This window comes from Mustela putorius, unplaced genomic scaffold (assembly GCF_011764305.1).
Source record: "Mustela putorius furo isolate JIRA1106 unplaced genomic scaffold, ASM1176430v1.1 tig00001012_pilon_pilon_pilon, whole genome shotgun sequence".
Classification (NCBI taxonomy): Eukaryota; Metazoa; Chordata; class Mammalia; order Carnivora; family Mustelidae; genus Mustela; species Mustela putorius.
The window spans coordinates 2,660,604-2,676,827 of record NW_025421531.1 but is presented as its reverse complement, the minus strand read 5'-3'; the positions used below and the strand labels follow the sequence as shown (position 1 = coordinate 2,676,827).

The window sequence follows — 16,224 nt, the reverse complement described above, 5'->3', positions numbered from 1 at the left end:
TGATGTAATTTTCGCCATATTTTAAAACAAAATCTCCCTTGAGCAGACAGTATGTTCCAGCAAACATTTCTCTGCCCGAACTTTTTGGTAAAGCTTTTCAGAAAAGTTGTCCATATTCATCTGCATTGGCTCTCTTCAATCTCTCTCATCCCGGGCGCCTGGGTGGCTCAGTGGGTTAAGCTGCTGCCTTCGGCTCAGGTCATGATCTCAGGGTCCTAGGATCGAGTCCCGCATCGGGCTCTCTGCTCAGCAGGGAGCCTGCTTCCCTCTCTCTCTCTCTGCCTGCCTCTCCACCTACTTGTGATTTCTCTCTGTCAAATAAATAAATAAAATCTTAAAAAAAAAAAAAATCTCTCTCATCCCAGTCTCTGTTTTAGCCCCTCCACCTAACCTTTTTTACAACCACCCCACTGAAAGAGCTTTGGTCAAGGCCACCAATGACCTCCGTATTGTAAACCCTAATGTTGAATGTAAGTCTTCATCCTGTTTTTTTCATTTGGGTTCATTGAAACATGTTCTCTTACTGATGACTCCCCAATATAGATCTCAAGCCTAGACCCCTCTTCAGAGCTTCCGATTTGTATTTTTGACATGCTTACAACATCTTCACTTTGATGTCTAAAAGGCATCTCGAACTTACCATGGGTAAATCAAACTATTGATCTTTCTGTTATAAAAGTCTTTCCCAAGGGAAGTAAGGTTAGGAAAGAGAGACTGTTTCCTTTCTGTTGCTTAAGCGAAAACCTTTGGGGTCCTCCTCAATTACTCTTCCCCTTTTTAACTGCACACCTGATCCTTTAATAAATCCTGTTAGTCCCAGCTTCAAAATATAACATTATACATCCCATCACTCACCTCTGAGTCCTTACCTCCCCCACCCTAGAAACTGTCAGGATGCTTGGATCAGAGACTTTGAGCAACACAGGTCTTCTTTGTTGTTCATAGGAATCTTCTCTCTTCCTGATTCTCTTCTACCTACCTCACCACCGCTTCATTAGTCCATGTGGAGAGTACAGGATTTCAGAGAAGAATGGCAAGAAAGAGAGTTGTCTTTAACTGGTTCTGCTTCCACAGGTCATGATGTTCCCATGTAGCAAGGAAGACCAAAATTTGGCTACCTGCTTGGAATTGAGAGAGAGAAACTATAGGGAAAAAAACATTTTAGTAAATTGCCCTGCTAAAGTGAAAGAATAGTTACTCTTTCTAAAGAATATATGGGGAACTTGAGAGGGACAGAAGTAGAGGCCATGGGAATTAAGGAAAAGAATACCACCATTTCTCAACACGGAGGCACATGGAGTATGAAAATGAACCAGCCACCACTGGGGTAGGTTTGCAAAGGAAGCTTTGACTTTACAGAAGAGGTTGTTTTTAATTTAGGCAAAGGGGTGGAGGGAACATTCAAGTTTTTGAATAGAAAACAAGGCATTTCCACTCCACTCTGGCATTAACCAAATTAAAAAAAAAAAAAAAAAAAAAAAGCTAGGGTGTGGTAAGACAAAAACTACTAATGTTCAAGTGTTCCATGAAATCTGATCGTGATAGTAGGTTAACTATAATAAAAGGCAAATTTCTGTGGTAAGCAAGTATAATTTCCTGCAACAAACCAGCATCAGTCTCAAAAGTAAAGGCAACAAAATCTTTGCAATCAAAGCATAATCTCAAAGGAGAGCTTACCTTGGGAAAAAATAAAATGATTCAAGTTCATGACAACAGGACACAAAGTAATTATAAATCCTAAAAGAAAATGCCATTACCCACAATATACCTACTGTTTATACCATTTTCTTCAAAATAACTGTTAAATATATTTTTTTAGCTTTACCTTGATCTAAATAATAAGATACACAGGCTAACTCAATGTATTGTATTGCTCAAGTTCAATATTTCCCAATGTCTAAATTTCTTGGTATTATAAACCTGTGTTCATTGATTCTAACTTTAATCAAGGCAGAATATATATTTGGAACTTAATGATTTTTACTTCTACAATAAACACAAGTCTTCTCCCTGAGACCTTCCTACTTTGAGCCTGCTGCATTGTTTGCAGGCTCTCTTCCTGCTTGGCAAAATCTCTTATTTCTTCTACCATAATTCACATCCTATTTTGAATGCCCCCCTCCCACCACCCACCACTCACCCATGTAGCAAAGATAGCTCAGGCACGCTCTGTATTCTGTACAGGTGATTACTACAACGCTTTTGTAATTCTACACTTTCTCTCAGTAAGTGTTAGTTTTGGTTTCTCTGTGATAGAATATAAGCAAATTGAAGGCAGCCACTGTATCGTAGTGACTTTGACAAGCTCACCCCTAGCACATGGTGACCTGTTCATGGTAGGCTCTTAGGTATTTTTCTGAATGACTGAATTGATGCTATCCTTGCTACCACCCTAGGAAGCACCCAGACTGTCACAGCGTAGGCAGAGGAGGCTTTCTCATTTAACTAATTAATTAGTTGTTGCATGTGTGGCTATACACAGAACTTTCAAAAGAGATAAAAGAATTTCCGAATATTAGAAACTATGAGAAAATTCTTGTTAATCTGATTAGTTGTGACAATTGTAGCTAGGTTGAAAATTCGTCCTTATTATTAGAAATACATATTGAATTATTTATAGCAAAATACTATGATGTATATTGAATTTAAAATACTTCAACAGCAAAACAGATGAAGCAATATGAGAAAAAAATTATTGTTAAGTTTAGTTATCTGTGTATTCTAGTCTATTCCAACACTTAAATATAACTGGTAAGATGATAAGAATGTATAATAATTTAGAAATTAATATGATTATCCTTAGGTAAATCAGTAATAAGGGACACAGCTCTACTATGAGACTATGACGTGCTTGACAAAGTACAATATGGTATAATTTCAAAGTAAATGAAAATGTTTCACCCCAGGAGAAGCAATGGACAGCATTCTAAAATACTTACAGGAGGCAGGAGAAAAATCTATAATTTAGAAATAAATTATTTATATCCAAGAAAATAAATTTCAAATACTACATGAGACAAAAAATGTGATCAATTATTTATTTCTATTTAGGGAAAATAAATTTTTCTTTACATATCTTCTTGAACTTGTCTTGCTATACATGTAAAACCAATGCATTCATTGACATAAATAAATATAAATAAATTAATCTCAGTATTACAAAAGAATAAGATTTACAATTTGGCTATGAATATCTCACTTCAGAAATATAGACTCTTTTCTTATGTTAATATAATATCGCTGGATACTTTTAGAGATATTAAGTTAGTGGAGACACCTTTCACCCTTCCATAGGGTTTCTTCTCCAAGAGAAAAAAAAAATTGTCCTTAAACAAAATTATAGCCAATCCATCTAACTTACAAGTGAGAGGCTAAGTCCTGACTGGATACCTGTACTTGTGGGACAAAGAAAGAGTTATTCCTTCATTCTGTATTCCTCCTTTGCCACCAACGAACCCAAGAAAATCAACATTCTCACATCATAAGCACGTTTTCCCTTTAAAATATTTGCTAACCCATTCAGACTAATTTTAATGGAATGAGAAAAGAAGAAAATGCCTTACAATCAAGAGTTATTTTATAATACAGTTCATCTCTCTTCAGCAATTTTGCTCAGAAGAGGCTAGGTTTTTTGTTTCTTTCCAATACCAATTACTGTTTTTAGTTTCTAATTTTCTTTGTAAACAAAAATAACACTACATATCTAGTGGGAAAAAAATGACACATTTCCTTTACTTCATGCTCATGTTCTAAGTACAAACAAACCTCTACAGTTTCCTAAACTTTGAGGAAAGTAATCACCCTAAATCTTGCAAGTTCTTCTATTTTCGAGAGTTTGGGGAGTGTCCCAGGGCAGATTCTCTTCTCCTTGCTTCGTTGGTTTTCCTATGCACCTTAAGGACAATGATAACATGCGAAACGAAGAGCACTATTACATTTATTTTGTCCGCTCCTCCAGAAAGGTCTAAGAAACTAGAAATACTCTGCATACTGGTGTGCATTTTCTTCTTAATTCTTCTTTGGCTAAATCAGCTAGCCAATGGTTACTAGCATCATAAACAAGACTGTCAGTATTATACATGTGTGTCCTGAAAGTTAAAAAAGAGAGTTAACATCAAAATAATTTTATTGACTGATGATACACATTAATCTTTTGGTTATGATGTGATAGACAATGAAAATTAATCCATAATAGGGCATGCAAAACACATGCAAAGTTAGTAAGTTATCCAACCTCAGCCAGTTTAGCTATAGCAACACCAACTAAAATATGTCACATGAGTTTTTTAGTTTCTTGAAATTAAGTAGCCAAGTTAGAATCACTTAAGGTACTTCCAGATTAAGAGTCAATGAAAACCCCTGACACATGCATTAGAGAAAAGTTTCACCAAAAGACACTTTGAGGAAGACACCTAGAACGTTTCATAGATTCGTTTACATTAAGTTACTGTTGTGTCATAATTTTGTATAACATAAAGGAGATAAAAGATCTATAAGCATGACTTACAAAAGATACCATAAAACAAATCTTAATTCCTACACACTGGAAACTCTTAAAACCCACCAAGCAAAAAGGAGAAACAGTACAAGTCAATCATCTCATGATGCAAACACTCATAAAGAAGGCATTCCTATTTGTAAGCCCTAAAGTATCCACTTCTCAGTCCCCCCCCAAATATTTGTGGCATCACTAGTATCCAATCATTTCAGTAAACTGAGTGCGAAATACAAGATGAGATGGTGAGTGGAGCATGGATGACATCATGCTAATGACAGACCTAAAGTGTCAGTCAGTCGCTCAACGAAGAAAAACCAGTCTGACAAGATAATAGAGGTCTGAGCTCCTATTATCCTTGAACAGTCATGGATAAAACCTGTCCTGGCTTACTGATGGACATTTTGCAAGACAGAGAAGTACGACTTCATAAAACCATATACCTTTTATGATTTACCAGGTCTTAACTTCTGAGGCATCACCAGTCACACTTAAATTATGAAACGTAACTTTGCTTGGTTTGCTGTTTTTCGTGAATGTGTAAGAGCTGAACAGTAGAGAAGGAAAACACTAGTTGAATTATATAATTTCCATTTCAGCTGAAAAGCAGTATCAGCATTTCCTTACAATCACATCCCTTTTAATTAAACGTATGGGAACCCTCCATTTTTAAAAGGAGTAAGGAAATCCTTGGTTTTTTCCACAGTAGTTTTGCTCAGGCATCTGTACCAACTTAACCCACTTTATAGGACTTCAAATTCTGTTCATTTTTGGTGGACTCTAAACTACATTCTTAAAAAGTCCCTGAAAAATCTGAAGTTCTAGTTTACTACATCTGCTATTAAGCTTCTAGAACACTCAATTGGCAGTAAACAAGTATCGACTTAAAAGCCCACAAAGCCCAGGACCCAGTGCTCACATTATTTTAGTAAAAGACGGAACCATTTAGTGATTTAACGAACATTTACACATTTTAGCTTATAATAGGCTTCAATAATATTGTTAATTTAAGGAGAAATAAGAGTTACAGAGGGTAAAAAGTAGATAGCTCACATCACCCCCAAAATTAAACCAGGCCATTTAGTGATAGCATTAGAGTTGCTTTTAATTAATGGGGAAAAAAATAGGCATTAGGACAGTTTAGAAATAATTCTAGTTTATATAAACTCCATGGTAAATTTTCTGAACAGTAAAATCTATAAAACAGAGGAGGGTCAATTTAAATAATCCTCTGTCTACAGCATAGGTCAGAGCCCACTATGACATTATACTTAACACATGCACATTCAATGCAGATCAGATGTTTCAAGTAATACTGATTTCTTCTCTATGTGCTGCTGTTCAACCATCTGAGGGCTTACCATGTGTAAACTTCAACCCCTGGGAGGATTCATAGCAAGCAGTCAGGCTCCTGGACGCACCCTCTGAACCAAGGGGCTGTTTTTAGCTGTTTTGGCATGTTTTCATAAATATAACTCAGAAAAAGGCCTGATCACAGGCAACCTCCTGAATCTGATAGAGACTGATTTTTCCCTAGGTTTTTGCTTCTGTGTAACACACAGATACCATCAGCAATTATACTGAGTAGGGAAAAAAGGTGAGTTGGCTAATAGATTGTGAAGTGAGAATGGGGCTTTTCAAATCACTTTCCTTTGACATGTTAATGTCCTTGAGTCTACTGAAAAATTAAAGAGAAAAAGACACAACGTCTGTTCACCCAAGGCTGTAATGACTGAGAAAAGGAATAAAGAGAGAGCATGTAAAAAAAAAAAACAAAACCAAAAAACAATTAATCAAAGAGGTTACCTTCTGATATAGTGTCAAGTTTTACTGGAAAAGAAGCTAAGAAGAGTTGTGTTTTTTTTTTTAAATTATCAGAATTTCTGCTCACCCTGATTTTCCACGGTGCCAGAAAATTTTGACTAGAATTAGGGTACCAGCTACAGTACCAGCAAGTCCTTGAGGAGGAAAAAATGTGGTAACACAGTTAATAGAAACACGAGCAGGTATAGACATAATGCAGTGTCACAATGACAAACACACCGGTTATGCGTCAAGTTAAAGAAAAACAGGAGACACAAGTTACATTTTGTATGTGGCTTTCTTACGTCACAAGTTTGACAGCAAAAATTGCATGCTACTTATCCTGCTTTCATTCAAAGAAAAAAGAAATAAAATATTTAAACTATCACCATGCTCAAATAGGATGTGTTTAACCTCCTGGAGAGGGTTCCAAAGTGTTTCATCCCCACCATGCTCCATTGTAAATGCTTTGATCATTGGTTGGTCAAACACGATGACGGTGTTCCGTAATTTTAGCACTAGACAGTGTCTTGGAGTTCACTCACATTGAGTAGATGAGAAAACGGAGTCTCAGACAGGGAAGGGTTATCTATGTGGTGAATGGGAAGGCCATTTACTTTGTTCCTAGTTAAGGTAAGAGCTGTAGGCATTAGCCCATCCCAGGAAAGGTAATATCACCTGTGCATGGAGGCTAAAACACATTTATGTCGCTTACAGGATATGCTATTCAGTGTTTAGCCTGTTGTAGATACAACTTCATTTAAGAACGCTAATAATTCCTTTGGAGATTAAATGCACTATTTTGAGTTTCATGACAGAAAAATAATGGTCAAATAAGTTGGTCAACAGTAATTTTTATAGTTTGATTTCTACACACAATCTTTCTTCTCCAAACCACCTGTGTGCCCTTTCTCCATACCATTCTAGGTCTCCCTTTTTCCCCCACGCCACCCTGCAATGTCCTTGAGCTCTAGTCTTTTGATCTGCATGGCAAAAGAAATTAGAGAGGACACTAGGAAAGCAACTGAAACTAATATGACCAAATCACAAATTGGTTCCAAATCAGCAAAACGCTCAAGTCACACAATTGCACTGTCGTATGGATACATGATTCAACAAAACACCTATTTCTATGACAGGTAAGTTTTTACAGTATTTTACCCAATCAATTTCTTTAGTGGATCCCCTAGCACCATATCATTATTTCGGAAGACTTCATTCATAAAATAAATCATAGCTCCTCAAAAATTTGGGGTTTCTTTTCCCTTTAGCACTTCCATTAACTCCACCATTTTCAATGGTTGTAAAACCATCCCATTTTCAAGTTGAATGATAAATGAAGATAGAAAATTTTAAAGTGATCCAGAATATACAGATGGTAGAACCAAAATCCTATTCTTAAAACACCGACAAGCACATACATGTAATTCTAGAAGAATGTGTGCCGAGACCGATGTTTTCACAGGAAACTAGATCAAAATACAGAAATATGAAAAACTGGATTTTACATAAATGGTTCCTCAGTAAACTAAGAGGAGTATTACTTCCCAAATTATAAATAAAGAAGACTTTAAAGTATAGAGGCAATAGTTATGATCTCAAAATTCTCTTGGTACCTATGGAAAATGAACCCAAGTGTATATTGGTGCCAATTTGAGACCTACAACTCAGAATAAATGACACAATGAAATTATGGCTATGATATCAATGTTCTTGCTAACTAATGAGCTTTCAGGTAGGAAAATTATGTGATTTTAGAAAATGGGTTTCTCTAAATAAAAGGATTATTTTAGCAATATTTCTCATTATATTTATAGTATTTAAGACACGGTAAAGCAGTTTGTCACCTTGTATCTCATTACTCCAATAACTAGCACAGTGCCTGGCAAATAGTAGGATGTGTTTAGAAAATATTTATTAAATTGCGTCAAATTATCTTCTTTTTGCAGATGAAAAAACTGAGATCAAAAAAGGATACATTGAATAGTTTATCAACAGACAAAAACTGATTTCTAATCCCAGGTTCTGGTCAGAATTTTAATTCATAGTATGCTTAAGAAAAATACCTGAGGTTATTCGAATATGATTTATATTAGATGGGTATTACATTAATATATGCAGTATCATCTCCATTCCTGAAGAAACTGAGTCAGAATTCCATATATAAGATCTGGTATTAATTTAAGGATTCTATTTTTGAAGAAATGTGGGTTTGTCCAGTCAATTCAAAAGGTATCACTTACATACCTAATAAAGTAGAAATGCTGTTCATATACAAAATTAAAGACACCGTTAATAGGTTGTTCTTCCTTATAATACTATTTAACAAAACAAAGGAACTGAGGTCTACGCACTGGTGAAGTCACACCGGAAAGAGACTTTTATAGAAGGAAAAAGAATGTGCTTCAGTAAGCCTTACATTGTCAGATTTACAATTCAGAATTAAACACCACTTTCTTGGCAACATTCATAGGACCCTTGAAGGGTTTTGTTATTATCATTGTATTTTCTTTGCCTCTGTATCTTATGCTTCTCTTGCCAGCCTAATGAAAAACAGGATGATTATGTTGTCTGATTTCTTAACTTTGAATAACTTACAGATAATTGAAGTCACTTTACAGTGGAATTTAAGTTCATCCTACAGAGAGACAGGTAGTAAGAAACGGTGATGACCTGGTATCATAGCATCTGATGCATTTCAAATTACAACTGATGATTCTAGATTCTTGAAAGTACACCTCCACTTAAGCTGGTCTGCACCATATGCCAGATGCAGGTGGATGGATGTATAAAGCCAAAGTTAATCAGCATGTGATATTTGAAGGATACAGAAAGAACATTTTAGATACGCCACTGAGCAGTCCCTAATTTTTTCTTAAATATTCCTTCAACTGACCTATTAATCCCCATAAGAGATTTATGAATATCATGATATAGGACTTCAGCAATGGTGGGGCGGGGGGTAAAAACTTAAGTTGTGCAGATTTCCGCATAGGACAAGAATCTTTCTATCCTTTCAAGTACCTGGTGCTGGAGAAACGAGTCATCTACTTCTGTTGAAGCACCTAACAGATGTGTGTTCTTGGGCAAGGTACAAATCTTGCAAAAATCATTCTTTCAGATAAAAAAATGGGATATAGAGGGGCGCCTGGGTGGCTCCATCAGTTAAGCATCAGCCTTTTGCTCAGTTCGTAATCCCAGGGTCATTGGATGGAGTCCATAGTCAGGCTATCTGCTCAGTGGGGAGCCTGCTTCTCCCTCTGCTGGCTGCTCCCCAACCTTGTGTGTGCTCTCTCTGACAAATAAAATCTTTAAAAAAATTTTAAAAATTGAAAAAACTAAAAATGGGACACAGATATAGATATGTGTGTGGGTATATAGATACCCACACACACTATAAGATGTTTTGAGAAGTAAAATAAAAATACAAAAATTTCAGTAGAGTACTTGCTACACAGCAAAAATGCAACTCTTACCTTAATAAAGGACAATTCTTACTCTTTGGTGTGGCCAGAGGGAATGATAAAACTATCAGAAACCCATTCTAGGAAAATACCAGTGACAGCACTGCACGACTGCTTTAAGCTAATATTTATTCAATGGTTAGCACTGTGCTGGAGTTTTCGTATCTATTATCTCATTAAGCTTCAAAGACTTTAAATAGGGATCATAAATGAGAAAACTGGGACTCAGAAAGATTAAGTTCAATCACTTGGGTTGAAAAATTACTAATTTAAGAAAGAAAAAAGAACCAACAGGATTCAAACCAAAGATCTGACTGACTCCAGAACACAATCCTGTCATCTTGACAATGTTGGCATAAAAAACAAAAACAGAAAACAAAAGCAAAAATAAAATACAACTACATAGAGCATGTATTCTCAATGGGGGTGTTATTATCCTAAAAGGGTGAAAAAAAATCTTACTTTTTTATGTATAAAGTATAGATATACAGAATATAAATAGATTTACAGTATATCTGTGGTAGTAAAATTTCATGGGGGTGGGGGGGCGATTGGGGAAAATAAAAGTCCAAAAATTTCCCTGAGGGGGAGAGGGCAATAATGAAAAAAAGATTTTTGAGAAGCACAGATATGGAGCCAGCAGAAGAATAGCTTTAGACCTCAAAATAAAGTCTTCATTTACATAGCAAATAAGGAAGTTCTGAGATTAGTCAGTCTCTCTTTTGTAGCAGAATTAAATGGGAAAATATTCAAACACTTCCAAAGTTCTAGTATCATCTATATTGCTCACTAACATTGCAGTGTAATCCAGGAAAGCAATTTCCTCGTCAGTAGAGTTTGCTTAGCTTTAAAATAAGAAAAGTGGCGGGAATAAAAGGCACAGTGTAAGGAACTTAGTCAATGACATAATAGCTGTCATAGGGAGATATCTGTATAGGGAGAGATGGCAGCTACTTTTGGGGTGGGCACATTGTTTATCCAATCACTGTGTTGTACACCTGAAACTAACGTAACATTGTGTATTAACCACAACCAAATTTTTTAAAAAATTGATAAAATAAAAACAAAATGAGAAAGCACCGAATGCACAGAATTGAAGAAATAAGGATAATTTTTAGGTTTATACTATACAAGTGAATGTTCCCAAAGAAAAAAAAAAACTGCCATATGTCTGATTTAAGAGGGAAAGAGCTCCTCTTTATTTCTGAGCACAAGTTGGAACAACAACTAACCCTAAGGAAAAGTTTCTGGGGAATCACATAGTACATACTCCAAGAATTCCAGAGAAAATAAGCACCTCGAACCTTCATTAGATGCCACTGAGCAGAGAAAAAGCCCATCCTCTAAACTCATCTCTGTTAACATTAAATGATGAAATCATGAAGTTTTCATTTAGAATGCATTTATTTCTATTGAAAATATCAAACAAACAAAGTGAATCCAACTGTTCCAATCTTTCAAGATAACTATTTTAGCTAAGGAGAGGTTCATTCAAAATATAAAAGAACTATAAAAGAACTATAAATAATAATAATAATTAAAAAACACCTTTTCAGCTTCAGTCCCTTATTTCACTCATGCATGCATAGATAGGAGACCTCAGCTTATAAGGACATAATTTTAAAATAATTCACTTTTTAATGTGCATATTTTCTACTGGGCATTCCTTTTTAATATGCCAACTTAGCTGTATTGCTTCTTAAACATTTCTTTTGCCATCTTCTTTAGGAGTTATTAATCTTCTTGGTAAAATGTTTAACATCAAATAATATATTTATGAACAACAAAAAAGGACTGGAACAAAGAAGAAATTGCAACATAGAAATGTCCTTAAGTCTATAGCAACAGAATAATTTTAAAGCTATCTTTGCTTTAAATCACTGACAGGGAAGGGAAAAGGAACAGGATGTAATCAAAGGTAGCATTCTGGTTTATCTGGAACACACGTCTAGAAACAACCAAGGAGTAGTTTGTGAGTACTTGTAAAATACTGCAGGCTTAAAAACTGTATTGATAATAGCTTCCTTATTGTTGTTTTTGGCCCCTAGAATGATAATGCATTGAGACAATAGGCGTTCAGGGATACTTGATTGACTGGCCAAATGATGTGAAGTTGCCCTAAAATTACCTTGGAACAAGAACACGGTTGGGAAGACTTAGGAACGTACCGCGTACCTAACGGGGTCCACCAAACATGTCGATAAAATGCATTTACCCTTCTTCTCCCTGACCTTAAACATTTCATCTTAATAGTATTCCTAAGGCAGTAAAAAGACAATATTCTCCTCCAGGAATAAGGATTGTACATCCCACAGTGATGACAATTTTTTTTAACTGCCGAAGAACCAAACTTACCAACTGCAATGATGGCAGCATCTGAAGAAAAAAAAAATGAATTACAAAAATAAAGAAAAATACATAAAGCCACAGTAATTTAACATATGTATCCACAGAATATACTAGAAAGTTCAAAAGTAACATAGATTTTCATAACGAAAAGAAATAATTATAAGTAAATTTAAGAAAACAGTTATACATTAACTTAATCAAGCAACATACACCCTAATAGATACAATGCCTGTATCTATTCCACAGTGAACCCCATAACCATGAAACACGATAAAGATTTAGTGACTACTACAACAAACACCATATTCAGTTATATGACTTGATGGCAAGAAATAAGTTTGAAAGCTTACATAGTAAATAACTGAGATCTAATCTTATGACCAAGAAACTATTTACCCCAAAGATAAAGATGTAGTGAACAGAAGGGCCATCTGTATCCCAATGTTCGTAGCAGCAATGGCCACAGTCACCAAACTGTGGAAAGGGCCAAGATGCCCTTCAACAGACGAATGGATAAAGAAGATGTGGTCCATATATACGATGGAGTATTAGGCCTCCATCAGAAAGGATGAATACCCAACCTTTGTATCACCATGGATGGGACTGGGGAAGATTATGCTGAGTGAAATAAGTCAAGCAGAGAGAGTCAGTTATCATATAGTTTCACTTACTTGTGGAACATAAGGAATAACATGGAGGACATTAGGAGAAGGAAAGGAAAAGTGAATTGGGGGAAATTAGAGGGGAAGATGAAGCATAAGAGACTGTGGACTCTGAGAAACAAACTGAGGGTTTTGGAAGGGAGGGGAGTGGGGGGTTGGGTGAGCCTGGTGGTGGGTATAAGAGAGCACATACTGCATGGAGCACTAGGTGTGGTGCATAAACAATGAATTTTGGAACACTGAAAAAAATTAAATTAAAAAAAAAAAGAAACTGAAGCCTCTCTCAGCAGACTTCTGATTAATTCTGAGTAATTACTCAAATTACTATAGCATCTTAACTTTTACACCTTTCAAGGACTGTGAAAGTGGCACAGCAAAACTTACTTTCCAATAAATATATTTATAATAATACACTGCTCTCCTAAGTGGCAAACAGATGTACTCAAAGTACCACTGAGAACAGGTGACTTTACGCGTCAGAAGAAAGCACAGGATCTGGAATCAGCAAATAGGTGTGTTTAACTCCCAACATTCTCCCTATTAACTGCGCACTATATGAATCACACAAATTAATCTCTAAGTTTCTAATTCATCATCTACGAAATGAAGCTAAAAAGGCTTATGTTGCAAGGCTGCCGCAAGGATGCGTATCCAGAGAGGAGAGGGGCACAGAACATACGACTATGGTGCAGATCCTGCAAGTGGCAGTGACTACTTTCTTTTACAATGTGAGTAAAAAATGGTCTATGATATTTGAAGAATAAATTAATTGCATAAAAGAGAGAAATCTGACCCAAATAGTAGTTGTATTTTCATGACAATTATTGACTCATGTTTAGTTTAGATCTTTTTTTTTTTCAAGTTTGTTTAAGTTTGTTAAATTGTCTTGAATTTTTTTTTCCAAGAAGGAACTATTTCAACAAAGTTGGTGCTCTAACAAATTTATATAAGGTGAGACATTTTTCTCGTTGCTGTCTTCTATGAAAAATCAGGTGTATTCAACCTAAAACTTTTAGGCCCAAAGAGGTCATGAAAATTGAAGAAGTCAGTAACCTCCTACCGGTTTAAAAGTAATGAGCTAGGAGAGAAATGGAAGTGGCCCAGTACACAATATCTGTAATGTTTAAATTCTTTAAAAAAGCCAGGTAAGGGCAAAAAAGGCTTCAAGATAATAAATGTGAAATATATGAAATCATTATGAAAATATGGTCACAATGTGTTGAACTATTTAAAAAAATACCCACGATTATGTGACTCCATCGAAGAATGACCAAAAGGGGCAGGAATGGGTAAAGATTTTGTGTATATGCAATGTATTTGGCTTTTTACCTAAGGGAATCATGAAATACACAAAGGAAAGATCAACAAGGGTATCTGTGATGTTTCAAGCTCTTAAAAAAAACTGTCTGGGTGATGATGGCAAAACATATTCCATCAAAGCAGTTATGAAATATGGACAAAATATGGAAAAGCAATCCTAACAACGATTTGAAGGCACTGGTGGGCAAACTAAGACAGGCAGAAATGGGTCAAAGGCAGAAGAGGGAGAATGATATGGAATGGGGTTTGCATATTTGCAATGAGGGGAGCACTGAGGCCGTGCAGGACACTGGCTAAGTGAGAGGGGTTAAGTCAGATGGAGTTCAGGATCATCGGCGGAGCATCTGGAAAGTGAGGGGGCAAACGTGAGGGCTGCTAATATTTTATTTCTTAAAGTTGGTAGTGGTTCCACAAATACTTGCTTTAGAAAAGTTATTGAGCCATACATGGGTGTTTCATGCAGTGTGTGTGTGTGTGTGTGTGTGTGTGTGTGTGTATTTTAATGAAAAAGTTCAAACAATTTAAAAAAAAATTATCTCCTGGCTCATAGTCCTGTTGAGATTTTCCAAGAAACTGGAAAAAAAATAGGTATCTCTAATAGAGAATAAGAGTGTCTATAAAAATTCTGGCTATGCATTAGGTAAGTTAATAGACAGGGGGACATCCTTGGTAGCCCAAAGCAGCACTAGCTAGTAAGAAGGGTTTCATTCATTCACTCAACACCTATTTTTGAAGTCTACAATGGATTTTACTCCACTTTGATAAAAATTGACATTTAAAGACCCTTGTGTAAATATAGACTATTTCAAAGAATTCTGTCTTTTCAGTTACACTTAGAAGACACTGTTAGATGCTTTACCAAATTGGCAGCTCTAGAGAATCCGGAGAAATCTTTCAGCATGCTTAAGAGATGGGTCTCTATCAATAAACCAGAACCAGAAAATGGCCATAAGGATGGTACATATTTGGTTCTCTGAAGGGTCTGGAAGATATCAAGGACTCCCTAAAACTCATATTTAAAAAAATTTCTTTGCCAAGCTTAATTTAGCATTGTTTTCATGGAGCCAAAATCTTTTTCTATATTATTGCAAAATGTTTCACCCTAGCACACTCCCCATCTGCCTCTGAAGATAGTCAAGAGCATTAGTATGAAAAACTCTTCCCACCATGGCTCCTTAGATCCCTACTCAGGAAAACCTGAGCAGTGCCAACTAACCTGAAGAGAGGGTCCCTCTTCCATGAGGTGCGCTGGTTGTCCTGGGAGTAGCTGAACTCTGTTTTGCTGTAATACGAGCAGAGGTCAATCTTTTTGTTGTATGGAGACCCTTAGTCACTGGGGCATGTATAGCAGTGGACTTTCGTGTTGCTGGAAGACTCTGTGTAAATGAGGCTTTTGCTGTGGAGGATCTATGGGTTGCTGGCATGGCCTGTGTAGCAGACGCATTTGCCATGATGGGATTCTGGGATGCTGGCGGGGTCTCTGTAGATAAAGCATTTGATATGGGGGATTTTTTGGCTGTGGCTGAATCTTTTGCTGTGGTGGGTTTCTGAGGAGTTGAGGGGGTCTTTGCAGCTGAAACATGTACTGTGTTGGGATTCTGAGGAGTTGGTAGGGTTTCTGCAGCTGAAGAATTTATTGTGTCAGGTTTCTGAGGAGTTGATGGGACCTTTGTAGCTGAAACATGTACTGTGTTGGGTTTCTGAGGGGTTGATGGGGCCTTTGTAGCTGATGCATTTACTGTGACGGGTTTCTGAGGAGTTGGTAGGGCTTCTGCAGGTGAAGAATTTATTGTGTTGGGTTTCTGAGGAGTTGGTAGGGATTCTGAAGCCGAAGAATTTATTGTGTCAGGTTTCTGAGGAGTTGATGGGGCCTTTGTAGCTGAAACATTTACTGTGTTGGGTTTCTGAGGAATTGGTAGAGCTTCTTCAGCTGAAGAATTTATTGTGTCAGGTTTCTGAGGAGTTGAGGGGGCCTTTGTAGCTGAAACATTTACTATGTTGGGTTTCTGAGAAGTTGATGGGGTCTTTGTAGCTGAAACATTTATTGTGTTGGGTTTCTGAGGAGCTGATGGGGCTTCTGTAGCTGAAGAATTTATTGTGTTGGGTTTCTGAGAAGTTAGTGGGGTCTTTG

General features: G+C 36.4%; 1 protein-coding gene across 12 annotated transcripts in view; it reads right to left on the bottom strand.

The window, feature by feature from the left end:
* Positions 1 to 329: 329 nt before the first annotated feature.
* Positions 330 to 16,224, bottom strand: part of CD55 (CD55 molecule (Cromer blood group)) — a 30,081-nt gene continuing 14,186 nt past the window's right edge. Inside the window, exons 8-12 of one of the 12 annotated variants that reach the window (XM_045087010.1) lie at positions 15,310 to 15,573; positions 12,118 to 12,138; positions 6,387 to 6,453; positions 4,939 to 5,042; positions 3,025 to 4,088 (exon numbers count right to left, since the gene is read on the bottom strand). In XM_045087010.1, the coding sequence (XP_044942945.1) occupies positions 4,949 to 5,042; positions 6,387 to 6,453; positions 12,118 to 12,138; positions 15,310 to 15,573 (446 nt within the window). In that variant the 3' untranslated portion in view covers positions 3,025 to 4,088; positions 4,939 to 4,948. Of the gene's footprint in view, positions 1,143 to 3,024; positions 5,043 to 6,386; positions 6,454 to 10,937; positions 11,711 to 12,117; positions 12,139 to 15,309; positions 15,574 to 16,224 lie in introns of those variants that run through there. The other 11 variants (XM_045087008.1, XM_045087015.1, XM_013058087.2 and 8 more) reach the window with 11 other exon arrangements.